This window comes from Aulonocara stuartgranti (genome assembly GCF_965226115.1).
Source record: "Aulonocara stuartgranti genome assembly, chromosome: 1".
Classification (NCBI taxonomy): domain Eukaryota; kingdom Metazoa; phylum Chordata; class Actinopteri; order Cichliformes; family Cichlidae; genus Aulonocara; species Aulonocara stuartgranti.
Genome location: NC_138939.1, coordinates 36356349 through 36378135, shown reverse-complemented (window position 1 = coordinate 36378135; position 21787 = coordinate 36356349). Strand labels below are relative to the sequence as shown.

The following is a 21787-nucleotide window of genomic DNA, read 5'->3' as shown; positions in this document are numbered from 1 at the left end:
TGCCACCTACTGGCGAAACTAAATATCGCCCTAACATCACATCAGGTGGGAGCAAATGAGCTTTTTTGCTCTGTGCTATGATGCAAACTATTGTCACAACAATAGCAAAAAAAGATGATGGGGGGACCTTGTTCTTGATGCTCAAAATACTCAGGGTGCCACAACAACAGCTTGTTGACTGTGACAGACTTGGTCTCATGTTGTTTTCCTCTATTTGTGTGGATTGTAATGCAAAAACTAATATAAATATCATGTGCTTTGGAAACAGAGCTGGTAATAAAGCAAACTGTGAATACAAACAGCTACAGTCATTTGTCAATACAGTAATGGAATCATGAGCAGGTGACTGATCAGATGACTGTCACGTGGTTCAGTCAGCTGATGCTAGTGCTAACCAGCCGGACTGAAAGTGAATCCTGTGGCAGAGACGGATCTGACGGTCGGACAGGATGCCTTTCTCTGAGCTCTATTTTAATGTCGATAACGGCTACCTGGAGGGGCTGGTGAGAGGTTTTAAAGCTGGAATACTGTCGCAGGCGGATTATTTAAATCTCGTCCAGTGTGAGACGCTGGAAGGTGAGTTAAAATGGATAGCTAGCGGCTAATAGCTAGACGCCAGCTAGTTCCACAAGCTAGAGCTTAAAGCTAGTTAGCTGTTAAACGTTAGTTTCTGTTTTACTGTCGATATAAGTCGTCCCAATTTCTGTTATAATCTAGTCGCCAAGCTCAACATCGATAACTGCCACACGTTAAAGTGAAATTATTTGAGACTGTGTTCGTCAAGCTTGCTGTCATATGTCTGTATCCTGCGTAGCTAGCTTAAAGTAACCCAAGCAAGGGCCGGCTATATTGCTGTTTATTGCTCACTTCCCAGTTTTAAGGGAAGTGAAATTATAGTCAGAAGAGATTTTACAGTGTTCCTGTTAACATCGATGCTTCAAACAAATAACATTTTCTCTACCTTTTCTGTGACCATTCGGTTCATATCTTGCTAATTAATACTAGCTAACTGAGATTTTCTTATAGCAGACGCTTCTTGTGTTATGCTCACCTGCACGGAGCGGGCAGGGATGAATTCAGTTCAGTTACATTTCAGCGTCAAATTACAACAATCCCTTCAAGGTGTTTGATTAAAATTTATTTTCCAAGAGAGACTTATGAACGTGAGACAGATTAGGACACAACCAAGACCAGGTAGCCAAATTTCTAGTCAAGTTAGCAGTTGGGTTGAGAGACAGGAACAGCAACAAATGCAGGGGCACTGCAGCTGAAAGTTGGACCGCAAATCAGTTGAGAAATTGGTTTGAAAAGACAAAAAAATATCTTGTCAGTGAAATGCAAAATTCTATATAGAAAATAAAAGCTGCCGTACAACACTGCAAGTCTACATTTAACAATTTTTAAATAACCAAGTAAGGTAACATTATGGGGAAACCTTCATATTGCTTTTTGTTGTATTAGCCAACATCTAAACAAAGAAACTATATGTTTCTTTGTATGTTAATATAAAACTAGATTTATAGCCACACCTTTTTAGCAGTTCTAGTTTCAAACTTAATCCTTAGAATAATAGAGTCCTGACTAACTGTTTGTCCTTCAGACTTGAAGCTCCACCTGCAGAGCACAGACTATGGCAGCTTCTTGGCAAACGAGGCGTCTCCTCTCACCGTGTCCGTTATTGACGACAAGCTAAAGGAGAAGATGGTGGTGGAGTTTCGCCACATGAGAAACCAGTCATATGAACCGCTGGCCAGCTTCATGGACTTCATCACGTAAGCTAAACCTGTCGAGTTGAATTGAGTACGGACGTCTGTTAGCACAATTTCTGAATATCATATTATTTATTAATTTAAAATTTGGCACTGTCATGTAAATAACAGTAGACACTGCAGTACTTTGAAGTACTGTAAAGTATTTGCCCTTAATCGGTAAAGTAACATCTCTGTTCTATAAAGTATAACAGTGTAGAACATTTGTGACGATCCCTCCCCTCCTTCCTTTGGGCTTTAGCTACAGCTATATGATCGATAACGTCATCCTGCTGATCACGGGCACTCTGCACCAGCGGGCCATTTCTGAGCTGGTGCCCAAGTGTCACCCGCTGGGCAGCTTTGAACAGATGGAGGCGGTCAACATTGCGCAGACCCCCGCCGAGCTCTACAATGCCATCCTTGTGGACACACCACTGGGTGAATATCTGTATATGACTTTTTCATCATCATAATAATATTCAGGGGTTTTATGCAATAAGAACAGGCCCTCAAAAAAAGCTTTATCACTCCCCTAAATCTAAAACTCAAATTGGTTTTCACAACGGTGGCTCTCTGCCCTTTTAAAGTTTATTAATTTTCTTTCTTTGGTTTCCTGTTTTAAAAAAAAAAAGAAAAAAAAAGACGTGACTCGCTTATAGTTTGGCTGAAAGTTGTCACCCTCATTTGGTCAAGGTAACTCTCACACACCTTCAGTCGGTGTAGCGTTTAGCTTTCACTTTTCAAAGCAGTAACATAATGTTTGTCTGTATGCGACACATTTGTAGTGACATCTGTTTATCATACCAACCAGCAGGGGTGTAAAACCTGAATTGTGATGTCTTATGTTGAACAGGAGATGGTGCCAAAGCTGAGGAAAACACTAAATATTGATTTCTGTTTTGTTTTTTTGTTTTTCTCTTTTCAATAGCTGCGTTCTTCCAGGACTGCATATCTGAGCAGGACTTGGATGAAATGAACATTGAAATCATTCGTAACACCCTTTACAAGGTAGAGTTTATTAATAACTGAGCTAAGCTTTATTTATACAGTGCATGTCATTCCAGGTGAAATCACAATGTGTTGCAAAAAGCATAATCTGTCCACATAAGCAAGTGAATAAATAAAATGACAGCAAAAAAGGCAAAAATGTGACGGTAAAAGCTGAAACTCAGAAGTTAACTCAGTTAAAGAAACAGAAATTCAAAGACCATAATTACTCCAACAGAAGAAGAACAAGTCAAAAACCAATTAAAATTAAATAATTAAGATCAGCAGTAGTCGAGCACAATTGTTCCAACCTAAACATTAATACTGATAAATCAACATGTCGTTGTATAGAAATTTAATTAACTCTCTGGCAGTTGTGTTCTAGTAGACAACTGCAGATATTGTTGTAGCTCCTAATCTTTCCAGCGTTTGTCACAGAATAAACGGTTTTAATAGTCCTGTGGATGTCGGTCTGGAAGCTGAGGGCAGATAAGTTGTGATTCTGTGAGAAATTGTCAGACTTCTAGCTTTCACTTGAATAACCAGGAGGTATTAAGTTGCAAGTTACCAATGTCCTGTGAACATCCCGTTAGTCTGCCAGTCTGGCCAAATCATTATGGGCAGAGAAACACAGAATATGGTAAAGCATGTGGTATTTTCTGACAATTGATTTTGTATCAGTAAGAACAAGTTAACCAGTTTGTGCCCGTGGGAGTTGGAGATATTTTTAATATTTAATGGAAGCATTAAAAGTAGTTGTTATATATCTGTGAAGGTTCTCAGTCATCCAGGTCATCGTAGTCTAAGGAGCTTGGAAAGAATAGCGTCTGGACTTCTTTAAGTAGCTTGAAGACGTTTCACCTCTCATCCGAGAAGCTTCTTCAGTTCTAGGGTCAAATGGAGAGTCCCAGATTTAAACTCTGTGGGGGTTACCCACCGAGAGGGACAATGGACCCCCTAATGATCCTCTACCCAATCACATGAGCCAAGTTGTGAAAACGGGTGTCGGTCACAATTCACATGATCACATGATGGGGTGGGGCCAGGTTTCACAATGAGCTCACCCGAAACCTTGGCTGATTGTGACCTACACCCGTTTTCACACCTTGGCTCATGTGATTAGGTAGAGGATCATTAGGGGGTCCATTGTCCCTCTCGGTGGGTTACCCCCACAGAGCTTAAATCTGGGACTCTCCATTTGACCTTAGAACTGAAGAAGCTTCTCGGATGAGAGGTGAAACATCTTCAAGCTACTTAAAGAAGTCCAGACGCTTTTCTTTCCAAGCTCAGACTAGTTGTTACATAGTTTAAATTCAGAACTGGCGTGAAATTGTTATGTATTTATGTAAAGTTGTCATGTAAAATACGTTAAGTAGATTTTGTTCTCTCAGGCTTATCTGGAGGCTTTCTACAAGTTCTGCTCCAACTTGGGAGGAACGACTGCTGACACCATGTGTCCTATTCTGGAGGTGAGGCCTCAGTCTGATTTAGGAACGTGTCACTAGTCTTCCTTCTGGTTCTCTGGGAGGTCTTTTATCACTGAGCAGGTTTGCTCACGAAGACACTGAAGCATCTTTAACTTGACTCATCACTGTTCTTCTTCGCCTCTGTATCTGCAGTTTGAAGCTGACAGGAGAGCCTTCATCATCACCATCAACTCATTTGGCACAGAGCTGTCCAAAGAGGACCGTGCCAAACTCTTTCCCCACTGTGGCAAGCTTTACCCAGAAGGCCTTGCTCAGCTGGCCCGTGCCGATGACTATGAGCAGGTCAAGGCTGTAGCTGATTTTTACCCTGTAAGTTCAGAAATGGCCTGCAGAATTCCCCATAGAAACATCATTGAACTCATATGTTTCAAGTTGTTTTCACTTTCATCTTCCAGTTTGTGCTTTGGTGTCTGTCATTGTCCATTGAGGTTCAATCTTTCAGTTTAACGTCTGTGTTAAAGCATAAACTTGTTCTTGCATTTTCAGGAGTACAAGCTGCTGTTTGAGGGCGCCGGTAGCAACCCGGGAGATAAAACCCTGGAGGACCGTTTCTTTGAGCATGAGGTGAAGCACATGCATCCCTCACTCACAAAGACCTTTTTACACCCAGTATTAACCTCTGTCGTGTAATAGTCACAGACCTCTACATTTGAACTAATTGTTCAAAGCTGTTATTATTTCAAGCATGCTGACTTTAACTTTGCTGGATTAATGCAGGTTTGTATGTGTGGTTATTAGATTCATTTTCAGTGATTTGTCTTGCCTTCAGAATATTTCATACAGCAGAATTTCTTACATGCCAGTAAAGCCAGTACAGTCACGACATGGTGTGAGTGTGGCTGCGTCTCACTGCAACACTACACACATCCAACTATTTGACTGTGTGAGAGCCTTAACCGCCTCACACAGGTTGTCCATATTATTATCCAAACACCTCACATCCCCATGATGATTGCTGGAACAGCTCCAGGTCTGAAGCCCGTCATTTCTCCAAGCCAGGAAAGTAAAAGGGGAGGAAAAAATCTGACTGTCCAACTAGAACACTCCGATATCAGGTTTTGAGAACCCCAGAAATGCTCAAAATAAAGCCATTTGTTACCATTATTCACATTCTTTTATTATGAATCATGCCGCTTAACTGTGCAGCACCCCACATTGTGCATTACGTGTTATACTCCAAAGGACAGTGAGGAAAAACACATAAACCAATATTAAACATGATACAAAGGTTGTTTCTTTCCACCTGGTCATAGCATTTCTCCCACTGAAAACGTCCAGATGAACAGAATCGACCTTTGGGGATTTACTTACCTGGATGATCAAGCATGCATCAAGACGATACTTATGGTTACTACAAAAGATATTCAACTATTATTAAAATATGACAAATTAACAATGGTAAAGTGTGGCACATTATGAATGATGCGCATTGTGAAAACGTAGTGAGTACACATTGAGGTGTTCCCAGGCCACCCCAGGGAGATGATCCCTCCAGCGTGTCCTGGGTGTACCCCAGTGCCGCCTCCCGGTAGGACGTGCCTGGTCGGAACATCGTACCCAGAAGCGACTGCCTCAGCTGGGCTCTACCCTGTGCTAAAGAAGAGCCCATCCATCCTTTGAAGAAAGCTCTTTTCTTCCGCTTGTATCCGCGATCTTTCACCTTTAAAAGAACTAACAGTAATAGTCTTAACAAGCGATCAGGCCTAGATTAACAGAGTTATGTTGTTTCTCAACAATGAAGCTTCATCTTGTGGCAGACGCCTGCATAACATTTACTGGCATTGGGCGTCAATGTAAAACCATTAAACGACTGGTACGTCTGATAAAGACTAGTGATGATTAGTCGACTAGTTTATTCTATAGGCAGAAAAGATGACTGCCACTCAGCCAATCAGTGCCACAATTGGAAAAAAAAAACTGTTATTTACAACTTTGAGCATCTTCAAATAATGTCCTTTCTTATAATTATCATAGTGTTGTTACAGGATGGCTTTGCTTAAAGGAAAAATCAACAAATGTGCATAATTGTCACTCAGACTAAGAACCTTTTACACTAGATTTTAACAAATTTCTGCTTTTGTTAGACAACATGGATATTTATGGTGTTTGGGATTTTGTGTTTAGTTTCCTGTGTGGAAGTCATGTAAAGTCGTTGACATGTGGGGCGGCTGTAGCTCCGGAGGTAGATCATCTACTGATCGGAAGGTTGACGGTTCGATCCCTGGCTCTCCCCAGTCTGCATGCCAAATGTCCTTGGGCAAGATATGAACCACAAGTTGCTCTCAGATGCATCCATCAGAGTGTGAATGTGTGTGAGTAGTAGTTAGACAGTGCTCATGTGAATGGGTGAATGTTGCACTCTGGCAGAGTAGTGCTGTAGAAGAATCAGTCCATTTACCATTTCACTTGAGTTGCAATGTGTGCAAAAAAAAAAAAGCTTGGTCCAGCATCTTGAGTAAAGGAATACCTGACAAGCTGTGCAATGTTGAGTATCTGAAATATAAATGAAACTGAACTGCCAGTTTAGAAAAGATTGGGTTGAGCTAATTGAGAGATTGAAGTTGGATCACTTTGTGTCAACCTTAACCACGTCTTTTGTTTTCATTTTTTATTCTTTGACGTCAGTACTAACCTTGTCTTTCCACCTCCTTCGTGTTTGTAGGTGAAGCTGAATAAGCTGGCCTTCCTCAACCAGTTCCACTTCAGTGTTTTCTACGCCTACGTCAAGCTGAAGGAGCAAGAGTGCAGGAACATCGTCTGGATCGCCGAGTGCATTGCCCAGCGGCACCGCGCCAAGATCGACAACTATATTCCCATCTTCTAAGCAGTCTTCTTCCCACCATCATTTCATTCAGTTGGTTTTTTTTGTTCCCCACAGTCACAGCCTGGTGATAAAGGCCCAGATGGTTTGATGCTCAAGTCCCACTTTCTTCACTCGTAGGTGTAAATTGGTTTTCAACAGTTGCTGTTGTGTGTATTCCTTTCTTGCTTGTCAAGTTAAATGATCCAACACACAAAAATACAACTGAAGGATGTACTGTAGTTTTGGGGGGTTTTTTTTGGTTTTTTTGTTTAATAGAAAGGAATGACATGATTCTGGTTTGTCAGAGCAACATTTTTGTTTAAACTTATTTGACTTTCAAACACTTGCTTCCAATCCTTGTGTTATGTTGCACGCGGCAGCTGTTTTTAAAAAACAAAACAAAACAGCAGTGGAAGAATTTGCAATTCAATATGACCAGAAACTAAGGACACGGTACGTTGTCTCAGCCTGTGCAGCTCCAAGTGCTGAAACATGAAAACATCCCTCCAGGTTGTCTTTAATGTGGATTTCTGTTGGTAGTGCTACATTTTCTCAGCATGTTTGGTGGTCAGTGTGATTTTCTGTCAAAACCAATGAGTGAAATGTGTGAGGCCCTCCTGGTTTGTTGTCTAAGTATATTCTAAAATATTGAAAATGAAACGGCTGAACAGGAACTTCTGTGCTCAGTGTTCCTGATCCAGCATGAAGATTCTGTGAATAAAGTGGAATGAGTCAGTATCCGGGGCGTATGGATGACAGACGTCATGTTTAAAGTATACAAAGATAAATAGATATTTAATGATGACTATCTGATTTTTGTTTTCTCCTGCTGTAAAGGATTTATTACTGTTTTCATCTGTTATTTGTGAAATGTGTATTGTAAATGTGACAGAGTAATAAACAGACTAATGCAGGTCTGTAGACCTCGAGGAACCGTGACATTATTTTGAGTTTTTAAATTTCCCACCGGATAGAATTTATGGAATTTCCTCATATATACACACACACACACCTACCTATCTATCTAAGGTAAACTCTTAGCATTTCTGTCACCCTTTTGTTCAGTTTCAGCAAGAGCTGGTTTTCTAAATTAACAGAGGCAATCCGACTTCATTTGGCTGTGAAGAGTAGACCAGCACAGCTAAAAAGTCGTTCACACGTAGCAGAAGCAGGCAGAGCTGTGTTCAGTTTAAGAGGGTTGATCTGATATCCTCGTGTTGGTGTTGTTCCCAGATCATCATACTAAATGTTGTTCCAGGATCAACATTGCAAGTGACCAATCAGAATGTTGTGACGTCATACTTTTGCGACTTCGGGAAAAACTGGCGTAAAACAAAAAACTGTACTTAAGCTGCTTGAAACCGCCTCTGTCCGCCGATCAACAGACCCTGACCCTAACCCTAACCGTAACCCTTTAATAAACAGCAAGCAGAATTGATATTGTCCTTGCAACATTGGAATTTCATAAATGCACGAATGGCTTGGCGCGCAAAAGAATAACGTCACAACAATGTGATATATGTATATATATATGTATATATATATGTATATACATATATATATATACATATGTATATATATGTATATGTGTATATATATATATATGTATATACGTGTGTGTGTGTGTATATGTATATGTATAATACAGGTGATGCTGTTTAATTGATTCAGATTGAGAATCTTGTTTTTGGAAGGTGTTATTTACTTTGACTTTTTACACCTGAATTGAAATTTCTGCTTACTGTAGACCTAAATGTGTCCAATCGTCACAGGCTGCATCCTGTTAGGATTAATTGTGTCCAATTAGGCTGTTTAGCTCCAGCTGTTGTATAGACAGTCTGCAGGTCCCCACATTTAAGAGCTTCTGTTGCATGGAGAGGAACCAAACCACTGAAATGCATTCAGCTATGACCTTACAGCTTAAAACCAAAGCACAACTCTTTGACCTGCATTGCTCTGTTGGTCTGACTGACTGGGATATGGACAAGGAACTGAAACTGGCTACAACCACTGACCAGTTATATCATGGTGATGGATTTTTTTTTTCTTCAGTAGTGTTTGCTCTTTATTCATGTCATATGGATGAGCAGTTTTGACTTGCCATTTCAGAAGGAATTAAATCTGAAGATCAGACGGTGTGTATTTTGTGTGTTAGTGTGTTTGTGTGTCTCTGACAGATGACAAAGTGAGTGATCAGTATGTGGTCCAGAGGCCTTCTGTAAGAACCTCGAAAAGGAAAGATGAATTTATTTGGTACGATAAAACATCAGGTGAGCTGCATTGAGTCCCACCCCATAACTCAGCACTGAATGACTCCTTCCAATCACTCTGTTTCTTAGTTTGCCTTTGTAAATGTGGTTTGTGTAGTGTTTGAATGAAATGACAAACAGTCAGTTTAGGACACACGTTGGGCTGCTTTACACACTGAAGTGTGTGATTTGATTGAAATCCTTTTATTTATTTTCTACCTAAAAGCACGTTTCTTCTAATACACAAGGATGCAGTTCTGTTACCGTACTGAAATTATTTGTGCTTTGTTTGCCACTACAGTGCTGTATGCGTGTGCTTGAGTGTTGCATGCTCAGCTTTGGTAGCCTACCAGTATGCATTTACATCCTTCCTTTATCGGGCCAATGCACAGTGACGGACAAACACAGCAGATGCCTGCTTGTCAAAACTTTGCTCCACCACTCTGCTTTCCAATTTTATTTTATTTATAGTGTGTGTGTACTGTGAAAGGAGGGAAACTGTTACAAAGAATGTGGTTTTTAATGTCCTATCTGGAAAACAAGCATCCGCATGACACTCTTGCCTCTGATTTTTATGCTTCTGGCTTCATGTGTTGGAGAAATTATTCTTAAGTGATCACTGTAGCAAACTGAATATTTCTGTGCATCAGATACTTTTGTGAAACCAAACCTGTGGCTGCTGGTGAATCCCAACATTGCCTGCCCGATCCAGTACAACGAGATTAATGCTGACGTGGGGCCTGTGTGTGAACCTGCTGAGGAAAGCCAAACTAGGCTCCTGGAGACCCAATGTCCACTGACAGCAGAGCGCCAGGTGTTTTCCTGCCATGATGGTCCTCTCCAGGGGGAGCTGGTGCAATCAGTTTCTTCTGAGTACACGGTACACACTAACCGCTCACAGCCACTCTATTATGCATCACCTGTTTCTGTTTGCAGCGGCAACCTTACTTAGAGTGCTGAGTGTTTGTGCAGTCTCAATGAACACTTCATTTATTTTCTGGATTTAACATGTAAGCGTAGGATTAAACCTTTGTGTTCATGGGCTATCCCAAGGCATTAAAGACCAAATGCATTACCATTGACCAATAAACATGGGTCACAGGCCCAGTCTTTCATTATTTGGTGTAACTAATCAAAAAGTGATTTCAGTCTCCACATCTTTTACATCTATTTAAATACACATTTAGAACATTGGATTTAAAAATCCTGTAATGATTGAAACAACCTGTATCTGTTAACTGTCAATCTGACAATCACTGATGATTAGGTCAAGAATGATGTCAACTCCTCTCAACCCGTCAAGAGCAGACGTAAGGCGAGGACCATAAAGCCCAGGGTGAGAACAATATCTTAGACCTGAACCAGTTTCCTTCAGTGGGATGCAGGCAGCTCATTACTCGCCGTTTTTGAAGTCTTGAGGACCCTTTTTTCCTCAGACAGGCTTTTGTCCAAATGAATTAAAATGAGAACGTGTGTGTGTGTGTGTGTGTGTGGTTAGTCTTGTAATCATGAAGCTTTAAATGCATGTTTTGGTTTTTTTTTTTTTTTTTTTTTTTTTTTTTGGCTGGTTGTGATCTTTATGCTCTAACTGCATTTAAAAACAGTTATGATTCTGTTATAGGAGGAATTTTGAGTGAAGAAAAGCTAAAACAAAATTAATTGCTGCGTGCAAAAATGCATTTCAGTGTTTGCTATCTCACACACACAACAGCCCCTCTCGCTCATTTTTTTGCATTTGCGCTTGCTTGCAATGTGTTGCTTGCACTCTCAACATTTCTGCCCGTCCGTGTTCAACTCTTTCTGTACACTGTTATATTTGTGCCACAAAACAAGCCAATCACAGACTTGGATGCAAAAAAATGTGATTGGCTGTTTTGGTCTCCAATCGTGTGTGTGTGTGTGTGTGTGTGTGTGTGTGTGTGTAATTTTCAGGACAATAAGCCTCTTAAACCAGGCTGCTGGCCCCGTCCACCAGTGAATTACTGCATCCTCATTGCCTTGGCGCTCAAGAGCAGCCATACAGGGAGCTTCAAAGTCCAGCAGATTTACAATTTCACCAGGTTAGGATTTGATTGTCTAATTGCCCACAAGGTTACTTCACCTTGCATGCTAAATGAAACACCTGATCAGGCATGATTAAGTCTTTCAAAACATCAGATGGGTCCCTTTTCATTTAAGTTATGTTTGAACTGGATAAAACTGCTGCACTATCTGATGTGAATCTCTGCCTGTTCCCAGAGAACACTTCCCATTTTTTCAGACAGCTCCAGACGGCTGGAAGAACACTATCCGACACAACTTGTGCTTCAACAGCAGTTTTCGCAAAACTTGCAACCAGCTGTGCAGAGATGGCAAGAGGAAGTCATGTTTTTGGCACCTTACTTTAGATGGCCAGCGGCGCCTTAAGGATGAGATCAACATGCTGACAGGAGAATCTTTAAAGCAGCTGGAGAAGAGCATGTCCCACCCAGGTAAATGGAAGGCAATCTTAATGTGAGGAAAGCTCATAGCTCCAGTTTACTGTCAGAACTGGTAAGATAATGGCAAGGAACTCCAGTTTAGTACCACGTATGTAAAGAAATGGCTTTGGAATAAAACTTATTTTGAGTGTAACTGCTTTCTTTTTGTTTCAGATATAATTCGGAGCTTATTTCCTATGTGATTTCAGTTAAAGGGGGAAATGTGCATTAAACAGTAGCATAATAAAGCGTGGTGTAAAAGAGCCATCTGATGCAGTGTTCATTAGTCCAAATGTATTAATCTGTCTTCTTAAAAACCAAATTCAAGGTTTGAAAAGTGCTTGAATTTCAGATGCGGTGCTTGAAAGTGTAACTGTAGTTCATTCACCACATAACTATCTGAATAGTTTTGTTATCAGATATAAAAATTGAGTCGCAAAATTTCCCCGCCTGGGCTGCCTTGCGCCTCTGTTTCAACGTGTGACCCCACCCCTCCCTCGGACAGTCGGCGATGAGTGCGCTAACATACCTGTAGGTTGCTGTTTTAATGAGTGTTTGATGGAAAAAAGACAGTTGCATGATAGGGGAGTCCTAGTAAATTTTCCAGTACGTGTATCTTACACATGCTGCTTTTTTTTTTTTTTTTTTTTTAAATTATCATTATTGGGTCGAACGTGTGGACTTCAAACTATACACCAGTTTTTAAATTGTGTTGATAGGACACTTAAAACAGTGGCGTTTACTCCGGTGTTCTGGGAATCCATCCTACCTGGCAAACAGTCCTACCTGTTGTTTCTGCGCATGCGCACAACACGAAATTCAGTGGCAAATTGTCCTACCTTTGAATATTGGCTAGAAAAATACTCTGACCGGTAAAATTAACTGTCAAACCAACCTACCTTTGAATGTCACCTACAAGCATACTTAAACTGCTTAAAATTTTGTGGCAAATCATCCTACTTTTGTTAATAACAGCTACACACACTCTGACAGGTAAAATTAAGTGCCAAACCATGCTACCTTTGTGAATGTTACTTACATGCATACTTCAACGGGCAAAATGAAGTGGCAAACCTTAAATTGGTGCTGGAATTCCTCTGACAGCAGAAATGTGCATAAACTACTTGCGGTAAGACGTTTTGCCAAAGTAGGATGGTTTGTCAGAACACCGGGAAGAAATAAAAACTGTTTTCTAAGGAGAGCGCTAGCAAACACGCTTTGCTTGTGAGTGGGGGGGAAAAAAGACAGAAACACTCAATTCCTATTGGTGGACAAATGTACCATGTCGACAATCACAAAATGATATGGCAACATGTGGCTTTTTTTTTTTTTTTTTTTTTTCTCTTTCTCTCTCTCTCTCCCCCCCCCCCCAATAGTTTAGTCACGTTCACTGTCGGAGCACAACGGGCGTGCCGCCTTAAAGGCTGCATTTTAAAGCCGCTTACGTCACAGCGACATGACAAAAACTGTCCCAATTCAAAGGCTGCTCGAAATGCGGCCCTCAAATGCATCCTTAATTTCCCTAAATTTTAAGGATGGGTCGGTGTAGCCTTTATGGCCCAACATATCCCAGACTTCATAGCATGGCGGTGGTGTGGATAATTTTGCCAAGAAGGAGGGGGGGGGAATGGCGGAATCGGACGAAGAGTAAACTTTCTGAAGTAAGTACTGAATATTATGTCACTTATGCGCAAATGTTTTTATAATGAAGAACATTAAAACATTACTGTTGGCCACATGTCGGGAAAGTTATGTGACATTAGTGATGTTTGTACTAACTTGGTTTTAAAGCCTTTACTTCAAAATATACACCGTTCAATAGTCGACCTTAATCTTACAGAGAATGTGATGATTTTATGGATACCGTATTTTCACGACCATAAGACGCACTGTACTAAAAGGCGCAGTCTCAGTTATGTGTGCCATTACTGTATTTAACACACACAAGGCGCACTGGATCATAGGGCGCATACAAGTACCGTATGCGTATTTAAAAAATAAAGCGGGAGCAAACCTGAGTTCGGTACCTTACTCACATTTCTATCGTCATCATCAACAACACACAAGTGTGCATATTTAAAAATAAAGCAGGAGCAAAACAAAGTTTGGTACTCACATTTTTTATCATCAATCAAACCCATCGAAGTCCTCATCCTCTGTCTGAATTGAACAGCTGCTCGCAGCCTTACTTTGAACGGGCGGTTCACACAGATGTCCAGCGGTTGGAGTTCCTTTGTCAGGCCTCCCGGAATGACAGCAAGCTCACAGTTCATTTGGTTCACTAGTTTTTTCACATCGGCTGTGAGATGGGCACGCATAGAGTCACAGATTAAGAGCGATGGTGATGCGTGGAAAAAAACCACCTGGTCTCCTTACATACACCTCCCTCAGCCACTCTTTCATCATTTCCTCATCCATCCAGCCCTTTTCATTTGCCTTAATGATGATTCCTGCTGGAAACTTCTCTTTAGGAAAAGTCTTTCGCTTAAAAATCACCATAGGCGGCAGTTTCTGTCCATTAGCATGGCAGCCAAGCACAACAGTAAAAGAAGACTTTTCATACCCCGTTGTGCATATCGCTACCGTGCTGGTCCGATTCTTCTCCACAGTGTGGCTCACCGGGATGTCAAAAGTGAGCGGGACCTCGTCCATGTTTGTGATGTGGCTGGGCTGGATGTTTTTGTCGCCGATGTGTTTGCTGCAGTAGGAGCGGAAGATGGCCAGCTTTTCCTTATAATCCACTGGAAGTTGCTGCGCTACCGTAGTCCTGGTCCGGATGGAAAAATGGCACAGTTTCATAAAACGAAAGCACCAAGACGGACCTCCTTGGAAATGTTCAATGTTCATCTCTTCAGCTAGTGAAACTGCTTTTAGCCGAATGGTGACCGTCGAAACGCTTCTCCCGCTCGTTCTTTGCTCGACGATCCACCGCTCGAGTCTTTCCTCCAACTCGGGCCACCTCGTCTTATGTCCGCGGAAACTCAGCTGCGTTTTCTTGACCTGCCGGAGCTTGTTTTCTAGCTTCCTCCATTTGCGAACCATCGATTCGTTTGTAGCGCCCCTGGCTGTGTACTCCACTATAGCCGGGTACGCCCTGAGTTTTAGTTATCTTAAACTTACTTAGTTGCCCTCAGTGCAAGTTCCCCTGATTTACACACGTATAACACACAGATACACTTTTACCTTACTTTGAACTATAGATAAGAAACAGTACTAGACACAAAATCTTATGTTTAAACCAAGCAGGTTTACTGAATGAATTGGTAAACACCCAATAAATCAATAAAGTAAAAAGTCTCTTGCAATGACAAAATATAACAATAATAACAGTTACACAGTTCTTTACTGTAATGGGCCCCACACACACACACACACTCACACTCTCACACCACCCAGTTTCCCAAGTCCCCTCGGTGCAGGCCTGGATCGATGCTAGGGTGCGTAGGAACCAACGGTCCTAAAAGAAAACAAAATGGTGCTCCTACCTGGAAACCTTAGTCTTTTGTCCACAATACCCTCACGGCACACCGAGAGGTCCGTCCCTTAGGTCGCCGAGCTGCACGCTTACTCCTTTTAAGCAGCAAACCTGATCAGCCCGCCTTGGCAGTCAGTAGCCTCCCACTCCGTGCAGGTCAGGTGATGTCCAGCGAAGTCCACCTTTATGGCTAACTCCGATTAGCCAAGTTAGCACGCCGCTAACTAGGGATATTTCGAGGCAACAGTGCAAACCAGTCCGGGCTGCACCACCTCACAGTCACGCTCTGTTACTCAGCCGTGGGCGTGGGATGATTTATCCTCACTGTCCATTGGAAAAAAAGTCTCTGTAGACGCTAGCTGCATCTCGAGCACGCTTTTCTCTCTCCTCTCGTGGCTGCCTCCGCTCTCTCCGCTCTCTCCTTCCGCTCGCTCCCTTTCAAAGTAAAAGCACCTCAACACACTTTCTTATTACTACTACAACACAGTAAAATGAACAAGAGAACTATTCAGATATATCCAACTGGAAATAAAACTTAGCCCCATAAAATATACCTGGGCTACATCCTCCCCCTTCTAATCGTCTGGATGTCCTCATCAGACATCTCCCAAGGCGACTGAAAACAAATAAAACTCCACACATCTTGAATGTATAACAGACACTCTTAGAACTTCACTTTTTTTTTTTTTTTTTTTTCATTTACGCATTCCCCAACTTTATCACAACCCCTCTGTGAACAATAGTAATAGGTTGGTCACTAGCCTTCCCTGGTTCATCGTAGGACAGTCTCAAAACTGGCTTTATTCTTCTCTTCCCAGTCGTCCCTGACCTAAGGCATTTGCTGACCTCTTTCCCAATACTCCGTCTTCCCCTAGACCTCTTTGAGAGACGTCTTTCCTTCTCCTCTTCTGACTCTGTATCGGTGTTCTTTACATCACCAATGTCATCTGCTTCCTCCTGAGACTCTTCGGCATTGCCCTCAGATAGAAACATAGCTTGAGCGTCATCCTCCGATGCCAATGGAGAATTGTCACTAAATGACTCCTCCCTCAACACTTTCTCCACACAGTCTCTGTACCAGGCATGTGGCCTCTCGTATTCTACATCTGACGATCCAGTCGACTCCCCAGTGTCTTGACTCACGTCTCTGCTTTCTACCCTCTCTTTTCCTTTTCCCATCCTGCGAGTCTGTGGTCTCGCTGGCACTTCATCTCTGGCCATGCCTTCTGGCAGTCTCACTTCTGTCCCAATCGGTAACAAATGATCTCTGTGTAGGGTTCTCACACTACCTTGACCCGTTTGTGGCTTCACCCTATACACCGGTAGGTTGGGCAGTTTTCCCACAATCACATGTGTTACAGCGTTCCATTTGCTTTCCAACTTATGTTTCCCCTTCAACCCCAGATTCTTAAGGAGTACCCTGTCTCCCACTTCCAAGGCTTGGTAACTGACTCGTCGATCAAAAGCTCTTTTGTTTCTCTTGTGTACCTTATCAGCAGCTTCATTGGCTAACTGATAAGCTCTCTGCAACTCCTGTTTCAAATTCGTCACATACTGTGAATGAGTCTTCTCCTCCGCTCCATCAGGAGATGCTCCAAAACAAACATCCACGGGAAGCCTAGCCTCCCTCCCAAACATCAAAAAATAGGGAGAATACCCTGTGGCATCGCTCTTTGTGCTATTATAGGCATGAACTAGCGACCCTACATGTTGACTCCAAGTTCGCTTCTTCTCATCCTCTAGTGTCGCTAACATTGACAACAAGGTTCGATTGAATCTCTCGGGTTGCGGATCCCCCTGGGGGTGATAGGGAGTTGTCCGAGACTTCCGTATACCCAATGACCGCAAGAGCTCACGGATTAATCGGCTCTCGAAGTCTCGTCCTTGGTCAGAATGTATCCTGGCAGGCAATCCATAGTGCACAAAATATTTGTCCACCAACACTTTGGCAACCGTGGTGGCTTTTTGGTTTTTGGTGGGGAAAGCCTGTGCGTACCGGGTAAAATGGTCAGTTACCACTAAGACATTACCTATCCCCTTGGAGTCTGGCTCCATAGACAGAAAATCCATGCAAACCAAGTCCATGGGACCCTTGCTGCTCATCTGGTGCAAAAAGGCTGCTCTCTTGTAGGGTGTTTTATGGGTGACACATACCCCACAGTTTTTGACATACTGCTCCACGTCATTTGCCATTTTTGGCCAATAAAACCGATCTCTCAGAAGGTCAGTGGCTCTTTCTATTCCTAAATGTCCCATGTCATCATGAGTAGACCGCAATACCTGTTCTCTGTATTGAGAAGGTAACACAAGCTGGTACAGCTCATCCCCGGACTGCTTTCGGGTTGTCCTGTAAAGTAACCCATCTCTCATGACAAGTTTGCTGGCCTCCCGCCTCATTAACACAAACTCTGGGTCAGAATGGATACCTTTTGGCCAAGTACCAGTGTTCAGCGCATCGATCACTCTGCCTAGGGCATGGTCTGTTCTTTGAGCTTGTCGCAACTCTGGCCTTGACACCTGCCCTACTGCTGACAGACTTAACTGAGTAGCATACACAGCTGGAACACACTCGGGAGGTGCCCCCAACTGATCGATGTATCTCGCATTGGTCTCAGTTGCATCATCCAGGCATATTTTCTTACAAATAGACTTTACGCCACTTTGAGAGACCTGATCCCATTCTGTCTCCTTCAAGTCATCAACCATGTTTCTTGATAACAAATCAGCATCTATATTAGTCTTGCCAGACCGATACTGAAGATTAAAGTCATAACTAGCTAGAGCCGCGAGCCATCGGTGCCCTGTTGCATTTAGCTTTGCAGTGGTAAGGACATACGTCAGCGGATTGTTATCAGTGCGCACAGTAAACTTTGCACCATACAAATAGTCATGGAATTTGTCCACGACGGCCCATTTCAAAGCCAGGAACTCTAACTGGTGCACTGGATACCGCTGTTCGGGGCAGCTCAATTTCCGGCTGGCAAAAGCCACGGGCCGCAGCCCCTGGGGGTGCTCTTGGTACAACACGGCCCCAAGACCTTTCAGACTGGCATCCACATGAAGGGTGTATGGCTTGTTTACATCGGCAAAGGCTAGCACAGGGGCAGTGGTCAGACACTGAATGATGTGGTGAAAAGCATCAACACACGACTGATCCCATCTACTCCCAAAGGGCTCTGATTCCTTCAAGTAGGTCTTTCCTTGTCCTGCCTGGCCTTTCTTACTGCGCTGCGTAGGGGCATAGCCTTTAGTGAGTTCAGTGAGTGGCCTTACAATGGAAGCATAGTTAGCTATGAAACGGCGATAGTAGCCGCAGAACCCCAGGAAAGATCGCAGGGATTTCAAATCTGTGGGCACCGGCCATTTAGTAACTGCTTCTACTTTACTCGGATCGGGGGCAACACCCTCTGCAGACACAATGTGTCCCACATACTTCACTTTCGGCTGACAGAACTGGCACTTATCCAATGAGAGTTTTAATCCCACTTCTTCCAGTCTGTCTAGCACCTTCAAAAGTTGCTCCTCATGTTCCTCCAGCGACCTGCCAAAGACTATTAAGTCATCGAGGTACACTAGTACCTGCAGGAGGTTCATGTCCCCTACTGCCTTCTCCATCAATCTCTGGAAAGTGGCGGGTGCCCCTGTGATACCTTGGGGCATTCTCTCAAACTGATAGAAACCCAACGGACAAATGAACGCGGTCTTTTCTTTGTCCTCCTCCGCCATGGGTATCTGGTAATAGCCACTGCGAAGGTCCAGGACAGAGAACCACTTACTCCCTGACAAACAATCAAGTGCATCGTCGATGCGGGGAGTGGTGTACTGATCAGGAATGGTTCGGCGGTTTAGTGTTCGATAGTCAATGCACATCCTGATGCTGCCATTTTTCTTTCTGGCAATGACAATGGGAGAGGCATAAGGACTGCGAGATTCCTTGATAATGCCAGCTTGCAATAGGTCTTGTATGTGTCTACGCACATCGTCAATGTCAGCTGGTGCAAGACGCCGTGACCGTTCGCGGAATGGTCTGGAGTCTGACATCCGAATGTGATGCTCTACCCCCTTTGCCAGACCAACATCCCACTCACTGAGGGAAAACACATTAGCCCTCTTGGACAACTTCTGTCGGAGCCGCTCTTTCCATTCATTTGGCAAAGGTGAGTCGCCAAAATTTATGAGAAGGGGATCTAGCTCTCTATGATCTTTCCCCTTTTTTGAACAGACTTCAACTGCTGCAGTTACAGTATCAACCGTACACAACTGACCCATAACGGTCCCTTCTGGGAGAACGATATCCCGGGAAGACTGATTCTGCACTGCCACAACAAAATGGTCTACCTCCAACGCAGAGCTAGGCAACACCATGGGCTGCAGCAGCACGCCAGCTGGCAACGGAATGGTTGGGGATGCTTCCACCATTAATATGCCTTTGCTGAGTGGTTCTTCTAGCTCCACCCGGCATATAGCATGACAGCTTTGACCGGCCGGGAGTGACAGGGAGCTGGGCCCAACCCACTTCACCCAGCCTACTCCACCCTCATCCTCTACAGGGATCTCCACAGGGGCTGGTGGGGTTAAAACTCCAACTGTTTGGCTTACAGTCTGCACGCTACTCACGCCTACGGTGTCCTGGCACAAGGTGGCTAATCTCTGGAAAAGGGAGGCATTGGTGCCTATGATCATGGGGGTCTGGTCCGGACCTCTGGAGTTGGGACAGACCAAAGCTAAGACCGAAATGGTCTCGTGACCTCCTTTGACTTGCTCAGGAAATTCCACATCCACAATGACATAGCCGAGATAAGGGTAACTAGAATCACTCAAACCCCAGATGGCCAGACCTGAAACTGGGTAAATTGGGACACCTGACAAGTGCTCCTTATACCAGCTCTCAAAAATGATGGTTACTCTTGACCCACTGTCTAACAAAGCATTGCATGGTTCACCATTCACTCTGACTTGCTTTACATTAGATGGACCTATCAAACCTTTAGGGATCCCTCTGTCCTCTAGCATGACTACTTCACTCTTCTTAACTGTACACACAGTATCACCTGCATCAGGGGGTTTGGGATATGATTCCCGTCGTTTGGGCTTTTTCCGTGACTGAATGAACCTCTGGATAACCTTGGCCTGGTTTGCGGCATTTCCACACTTACTAGCAAAATGCCCATTTTCTCCGCAGCGGTAACAAAAGTTGCTTTCTTTATCACTGGTGCTACCTGTCCGTGCAGAGTTCAGATCAGACCTGGACGGCTCCACTCTCAAAACTGGAGAGGACACAACAGACCTTTGCTCTCTGGCGTCCAGCTTCTGCTGCAACCTTTTAACCCGTTTTCTCAGTGCAACCACTTCGCCATCTGCTGAACCCTCTACACCGTCAGTCTTGCTTGTTGGAAGAGGCTCTGCAACTTCTCTTGGTGCGGGGCATGACTGGTTTACCACGGATGAGACCATAGACTTCAGTTCTCGAATCTCAGTTTTCAGATTCTGAATTTCAATCTGTCTGTTATCCTGTTCTGATTGTGCTTGGACTTTGTGTGCTACCAGATGCAATTTAGCCCGGGAGGCTTCATACTCCTCCTCACTTCTGATCTCACTTAAGAGCTCTACAAAACTGGGTGGGGTTTCTTTCCTGTCTCTCAGCTTGAGTTGCACTAACATCATGTCGGAGTACACGGCACCCCTAAGGAGCTGTTCTACTCGGGCCCTATCAACACGGTGGGCTTCAATTCCACCACAACTCACTACCCTGCTCAGCGACTGCTCTAATCGCCTCAGAAAGTCGGATAGTTTTTCCTGCGGTTGCTGTTGTAGTAACCGAAAAGCAAAGTACAAATCCTCACCCGTCTCAGCACTGCCAAAAGCTTTTGTAACAGCTTCTAGACATTGTTCTGGGCTAATATCAGGATCAGCTGTCCTCACAGCTTTCACCACCGCTAGTGCTGGACCTTTAAGACTCTCAATGATTCTGCGCCTCTTTTCTTTAGCAGAACTGTCACTCTCCTCCACCATTAGGTCTGCTTGTTCAAGCCACTGTTCGAATGTCTCTTCTCCAACCGGTGTTGGTATTGTGCCTGAGAACATTCTGAGTCTACGATAACTACTGCCTTCACTGGAGGGTCTCTCCATCTTTGCCAACAAATCGCCCACAGCACGGATTATCGACTCTGCAGAGTTACCATTCTCCTGTGCCTCTGCCCCGCGTTTCGATTTACTCTGGGAAAAATCCTCACGAGGCGAAGCTTCAGCTGTCACTATGATGGGCCACGGCTCACTAGCCCCCGTAGGGTACACTTCAGGTGGGATTCTTGCGGCATCTACTTTCTCTTTGGTTTCACACAGGACAGTTAGCCTATCAAGCGCTTTGTTGTATCTCCGGCCTCTGACCCGCACTCGACCCAAAGCTTTAACACTCTCCAGAGTGTGTTCTATTTGGTCTATCTCCACTCCTTCGGGAGTAAGCACCATCAGTGTGTGAGCCTCATCTAAGGTCTCTCCACGACTCCATTCCTGAAGCTCCTCGAACAACTCAGAGTGCATAGCTTGAACATCCATGACCAAACAATATCAAAGTTA

The 21787-nt window shown here is 43.6% G+C and overlaps 2 protein-coding genes across 3 annotated transcripts; both read left to right on the top strand.

The window, feature by feature from the left end:
* Positions 1 to 359: 359 nt before the first annotated feature.
* On the top strand, positions 360 to 7961 carry LOC309696120 (V-type proton ATPase subunit d 1). The gene is made up of 8 exons (XM_082517262.1): positions 360 to 576; positions 1601 to 1772; positions 2011 to 2189; positions 2680 to 2759; positions 4130 to 4207; positions 4358 to 4534; positions 4712 to 4789; positions 6888 to 7961. Exons 1-8 carry the CDS (start codon positions 450 to 452, stop codon positions 7047 to 7049), a joined length of 1053 nt encoding a protein of 350 aa, XP_082373388.1. The 5' UTR covers positions 360 to 449; the 3' UTR covers positions 7050 to 7961.
* Positions 7962 to 8054: 93 nt separating this feature from the next.
* foxr1 (forkhead box R1) lies at positions 8055 to 12324 on the top strand. 2 transcript variants are annotated; one of them, XM_082517490.1, is made up of 7 exons: positions 8055 to 9056; positions 9206 to 9298; positions 9928 to 10157; positions 10545 to 10613; positions 11210 to 11337; positions 11516 to 11748; positions 11911 to 12323. In XM_082517490.1, exons 1-7 carry the CDS (start codon positions 8900 to 8902, stop codon positions 11937 to 11939), a joined length of 939 nt encoding a protein of 312 aa, XP_082373616.1. In that variant the 5' UTR covers positions 8055 to 8899; the 3' UTR covers positions 11940 to 12323. The 2 variants fall into 2 exon arrangements, with proteins under 2 accessions (XP_082373616.1, XP_082373617.1); XM_082517491.1 differs by lacking the exon at positions 10545 to 10613 and having other exon boundaries at positions 11911 to 12324.
* Positions 12325 to 21787: the final 9463 nt, after the last annotated feature.

Coding starts and splice junctions, on each gene's coding strand:
- LOC309696120 (XM_082517262.1), top strand. CDS start 450: ATGCCTTTCTCTGAGCTCTATTTTAATGTCGATAACGGCTACCTGGAG. Junction 577..1,600: donor CCAGTGTGAGACGCTGGAAG/GTGAGTTAAAAT, acceptor TTTGTCCTTCAG/ACTTGAAGCTCCACCTGCAG. Junction 4,790..6,887: donor ACCGTTTCTTTGAGCATGAG/GTGAAGCACATG, acceptor TCGTGTTTGTAG/GTGAAGCTGAATAAGCTGGC.
- foxr1 (XM_082517490.1), top strand. CDS start 8,900: ATGGAGAGGAACCAAACCACTGAAATGCATTCAGCTATGACCTTACAG. Junction 10,158..10,544: donor CAGTTTCTTCTGAGTACACG/GTACACACTAAC, acceptor ACTGATGATTAG/GTCAAGAATGATGTCAACTC. Junction 11,749..11,910: donor GAAGAGCATGTCCCACCCAG/GTAAATGGAAGG, acceptor TTTTTGTTTCAG/ATATAATTCGGAGCTTATTT.